Genomic DNA, 5184 nt, shown 5'->3' with positions numbered 1-5184 from the left:
TCGGAAGAGTCCTGATTTGGCGGGAGTCTTGACCGCCGCCGGGGCTCTTGGTGTGTCAGCGCGAGCTCCGGGTGTCCCGCCGCAGTGGTCATGTTCGTGTCGGATTTCCGCAAAGAGTTCTACGAGGTGGTCCAGAACCAGGTGACCCCATTTCTTGGACCCCGAGTCCTTGTCGCGGGGAAGGGGTGGAGAGCGGCCGTGGGAGGGCGGGAGGGGCCTGGGTTCGAGGCGCTGCTCTCAGCTCTCCCTCTTTCCCGGACAGAGGGTCCTTCTCTTGGTGGCTTTGGATGTGGACGCTCTGTGCGCCTGCAAGATCCTACAGGTGAGCACTAAGGACTCAGGGAGGCTGGGGCCGGGCGAGAGATGGGAGTGCAGAGTGGGTCCGGGCGAAAGGTGAGGGCTTTGAGTCTGGAGGGAAAAAGATGAGGTAGGGAGCAGGGCAGGAGGCGAAGAGCAAGGTAAGGAACCCCTTCCTGGGTGAAAGCTCACCCTGGGTCGGGACTAGAGCAACAATTGAAAGCTGGGAGAGGGGACTCTGAGAGGTCGCCTCCCTGGCAGGACAGTATTGGCTGGGTTTGAGAAGGATTAGGGAAAAGTTAGGGAGATAGTTAGTATTTTTGCAGTAACTAGGCAAAAAATGACCACATGTGAGAGACCTGTAGACCTGTAGTGGCTTTTTAAATGTGGGTTTTGAGATAGAGGAATGTGTGACAACTGAGGTGCATAAACAATACTGTGAATATAGGGTTCCTTAGTCTATTAAGGAAGACTATTGGTTTGGTTTTGAATATGGTGCGATAGATGTTTACATGAGTTTTAGTTAGGCTCTTGGTTTAGGAACTACTCAGAAGACCTAGAAATCAGATCAGCTTTTCTCCCAATGTTTTCCTTTGGTAATTTTCAAAAGTTCAGCAAAGTTTACAGAATATTACAGTAAACACTCATATCCCCATCATCTAGTTTCTCCCATTAACATTTTACTAACCTTATTTTATTACCTGTTGTTTAAATGCATTTCGAGGTAAACTGAAGACATTCTAAGTTAGATAGGCTTTAAAAATAATCTCTCTCTAGGCACTGTTCCAGTGTGACCACGTGCAGTATACGCTGGTTCCAGTTTCTGGGTGGCAAGAACTTGAAACTGCATTTCTTGAACATAAAGAGCAGGTATGCAAGATGTATTTTAGAATAATTAGGCTCTTTTTTACTCAATTGAAATTTCTTATTTACGTATCAACTGTATTAGGCAATACAGAAGAGAAAAATTAGCAATATGTCTAGGAAACCTACCCTCGTCAACAACAACAACAAAAAAAGATAATAATATGGACAGCTTCTAACTTTGAACTTGTATTGCAGACATTTCGTTGTAAGATGCTTGGGATTTGGCAGTTAGTTTTAGATATGGCGTCGTTAAAATTATTTTAGACCCAAGGTCCCCAAACCCCGGGCCATGGACTGGTACTGGTCCATGGCCTGTTAGAAACCAGATGGCACAGCAGGAGGTGAGCAGCCGGGGAGCGAGTGAAGCTTCATCTGTATTTGCAGCCGCTCCCCAATGTTAGCATCACCACCTCAATTCCACCTCAGATCATCAGGCATTAGATTCTCTTAAGAGCACTGATCCCTAATGCCAAAAGGTTAGGGACTGCTGTTTTAGACTACTATTTTACATTGTCTCTACAAGAAAATGTATCCCAGTTTCCAACTTGGAATCCAAAAAAATATTTTCTCCCTTTGTAATTTAAGACCATCATGACAGCTGAGACATCTTAGACCCCACAGGGAGGGACTGGAGTATGGAAGAGGGTCCTTGGAATCCTTGGCCATATCTGGCACTGTCTGGCAGAGATTAATCCTCACCTGGAGCTCCTGTCACAGGAAGGACCTCTGCCCATTCTGTATTTATAAGGAAAGATTTTCTATAGTGTCGGGATATAATAAAAGACCTAATATTTAGATGTCCATTAAGTATAGACTACCCAAGACTTGCTAATATTTTAAACCTGTGGAATGCTACTAGCATGGAGAGGTAGTTTATCACAGTAGAGTGACTGAGATCTGGAGAGGCCCCATTACACATTTGAAATCTTGGTCTGCTCCTTATCACCTTCTTAACCCTGTGCATGAGACTCCAGTATGCTGAACTTCTGCGTGCTCTTTTGGTGAAGTGGGGACAGCCATAGGACTTACATCACATGGAAATGAAATAGTATATGGAGTATGTTAAAGCACTTAGCACAGGCCAGCTGTGGTCATAGTTGGAGCCCCTGGCCCTCAAGGCCTTATAAGTGTCTGGGGTTTGATTTGTTTCAGAAGGACTCAGAGGCTTAGTGTGCTGAAAGTAAAGGAGCCTCCTCGATGCACTTCACAAGATCTCTCTTCTTTTTTCAGTTCCATTATTTTATCCTCATAAACTGTGGAGCTAACATAGACCTGTTGGATATCCTTCAACCTGATGAAGATGCCATATTTTTTGTGTGTGACACTCATAGGCCAGTCAATGTCGTGAATGTGTACAATGATACCCAGGTAACTAGGCCTTTAGAGCCCATGCCTCCCCTGAGTTCTCCTGTAGATCTGTCTGTTCCTTTTTATGCCAGGGACAGCATTGCAACTAGTGTCCTTAACAGGCATGTATCCACCTCCCCTGTAGAAGTTGGAGCAGCCTGAGGACAAGAACCTGATCTTGTCCATCTTTGATGAGAAACATGGTACCTAACCCTTGGAGGTGCTTAGACTGCATTTGTGAAATTTGCTTTACCTGGGAGGTGTAGGGACCAGAACCCTGTACCAACTGTCCCCTCAGAGCTCAGGCCCGGCCCAGCCTTACTGAACATCAAGGGACCTCAGAACCATCTACCCCATTCATCTGAGAGGTAGCATGAAGACCAGCAAGACAGCAGTGTGAGAAGCCACTGTTCACCTAAAATGGCTCTGTTGTTTGAACCCTTGAGCAGTGAGCATGGAGCCTGGTGCAGAGTAGCCATCCACCTAAGCTCTCTCTGAGATGATCTCCCACCCATGTTAACAAATGTCAGCCCCAAAATTATCATGTAAAATGCTTCTCCAAGAGAAATCAGCCTGCCAAAAACTACTTTCAGAGACAGGAGTTTGACTCACTTCAGGGTTACACACCTTCATGTCCTCTGTTAGAGGCCAAGTTGTGGGGTGTTCATTTGGTTGGCTTGGTGTGTGGCATAAGAGGGAGATTTTTCCCACACTTAAGTAACTGCAGATAGCTTTCAAATTTTGTAATTTCTGCATACAGTGTGGTGCAACTCCAGTGCCTCACTGAATCAAAATGAAAATTTAAAAATGCTTGAGAAGTCTGATCTTCTCAAACAGGTAGCTATTTGTATGTACAGAAAACTTATGAGTCAACCAATTAGGGAATAAGATTCTTGCGAAAAACATGTGATGGATAATTATCTGTCAAAGAGAAGAGAGACTTGATTATACTTTGTTTTAATTTTAGATTAAACTGCTCATTAAACAAGATGATGACCTTGAAGTTCCTGCTTATGATGACATATTTAGGGACGAAGAGGAAGATGAAGAGCATTCAGGAAATACAGGAGACGGCTCAGAGCCTTCTGAGAAGCGCACACGGTTAGAAGAGGTGAGTTTGGGCCTCTCACCGAAATCTTAAGGAACTTGTCACTCCCAGAGGTCAGAGATTGGTCCAGAGCCTACCAGGCTCAGGGATAGCTGGGAGGTAGTAGTTATGGGTGCTGAGCCTGGCCTCTGCTATCTATCTCCTGGCTGTGTGGCCTCGGGCAGATTACTGAACTTCTCTGAGCCACGACATCCTTATCTGTACAGTAGAACCCTATCAGATGAAATGAAACTTATGAGGACTCAGCTCTATGCCCAGGTAGCAAACATTTATAAAAAGCAATATGGAGAAACACTAACTAGCATAAGTCACTCCCTTTCCCACTCCCCTCTAGAGTTGCTCTCTGTGCAGTCACCATGGAGGAGCAATGTGAGTCTGTGGTTCTTGGCCAAGCTCAGTCCCAGGTGGTCACTCCAGAGGAAGCATCTATGTGCAAAGACATAAGTGGTTTGTGCCTTATGAGTCTTAGGTCTGAGCCATTTACCAGATATGGGGCCTGGCCAGTGCTGGTGGCTTCTGCGAGATGTAGAATTCCAGGTGGGAGGCAGTTGTTCCTCCAACACAAGGGCCGTGTTTTATTCTAGTGTTCAGTGTTGAAGCTGATGCCCTCTGGCTCCCGATCCTTCATGTGCAGGCTGGAATTTGCTGCTAGAATGTTTTAGGTGCTTCCTTTCATCCTTGGCCTGACATCTCCCAATACTGTGTTCTAGCGGGGCCCTTTTGAATCATATTTGGGTCACTTCATCTGGGGGGCATATCTTGCAAAGCTAGGAATTGCTCTCCTTGCCTTCTTCCTCTTTGCCCACTTATTTTCTAGAGTTTCGGGTGGTCTAATGGTGACCTCTCAGAGCCACTCTGAGATTTTCTTTTCTCTTGTCTGTTTGTTCTACTTTCTAGCAGACTTTTGGTCTTTATCTTCTAATCTTTGGTTTCTCTGAATGCTTTTTTTATAGCATTCTTTTCACTGTTGATGAACTGCTTTTCATAGGGTCCCAAATATCAGTATCTGATGAGATTTTACCTGGAAACATTTATATTCTGCAGATAAGGGTCTTGGAATTCTCTGCTCTAATAAACAAGTCTTTTTTTCACTTACAATGTGCCAGGTGCTAATCAGGCTCTGTAGTACCAGGGGGAGAACAAAATCCTACCTTCCCAAAACTTCCTTTTCAGTGGGAGAGACAGATAAGGAACATGCAAATGAGCATGATTAGGAGATGGTTTCAGGGTGAAATACATATTATGAGGAAAAATTCAGCAAGGTAAGGGGCTAGACAGGCAAGCTTTTGGTTTATGAAAAGGCTATGGACACTTGACCAGAGACCTGGGTTGGAAGAGAAGGAGCCAGGAAGACATTCAGAACAGAGCATCCGCAGGAGCAAGGAGTCTGAGGGAAGAGGATGGTTTTAAGGGGGCGCTGCCAGCAGCATGTGAGAAATGGGCGGACGAGAACTAACCAGCAGGTTTGGCAACAAGGAGAAAGGCGGTGTTCTTGACAAGATGTCAGATCGTGTTAGAGCTTCTGTTTACATGCTTACCTTACCACATCTATTTAGGGTTTGTGA

At 45.2% G+C, this 5184-nt stretch overlaps 1 protein-coding gene across 3 annotated transcripts in view; it reads left to right on the top strand.

Annotated features, from left to right (window-relative positions):
* CDC45 (cell division cycle 45) overlaps positions 1-5184 on the top strand; it is a 34027-nt gene continuing 28843 nt past the window's right edge. The window contains exons 1-5 of one of the 3 annotated variants that reach the window (XM_006915241.3): positions 1-141; positions 263-322; positions 1075-1167; positions 2395-2532; positions 3479-3622. In XM_006915241.3, coding sequence (XP_006915303.1) covers positions 91-141; positions 263-322; positions 1075-1167; positions 2395-2532; positions 3479-3622 — 486 coding nt within the window. In that variant the 5' untranslated portion in view covers positions 1-90. The remainder of the gene's footprint in view (positions 142-262; positions 323-1074; positions 1168-2394; positions 2533-3478; positions 3623-5184) is intronic. The other 2 variants (XM_025049175.1, XM_025049176.1) reach the window with 2 other exon arrangements.

The sequence above is a fragment of the Pteropus alecto genome, unplaced genomic scaffold, assembly GCF_000325575.1.
Source record: "Pteropus alecto unplaced genomic scaffold, ASM32557v1 scaffold135, whole genome shotgun sequence".
NCBI lineage: Eukaryota > Metazoa > Chordata > Mammalia > Chiroptera > Pteropodidae > Pteropus > Pteropus alecto.
Note: the sequence above shows the minus strand (reverse complement) of the source record. Positions and strands in the feature narration are given on the sequence as shown.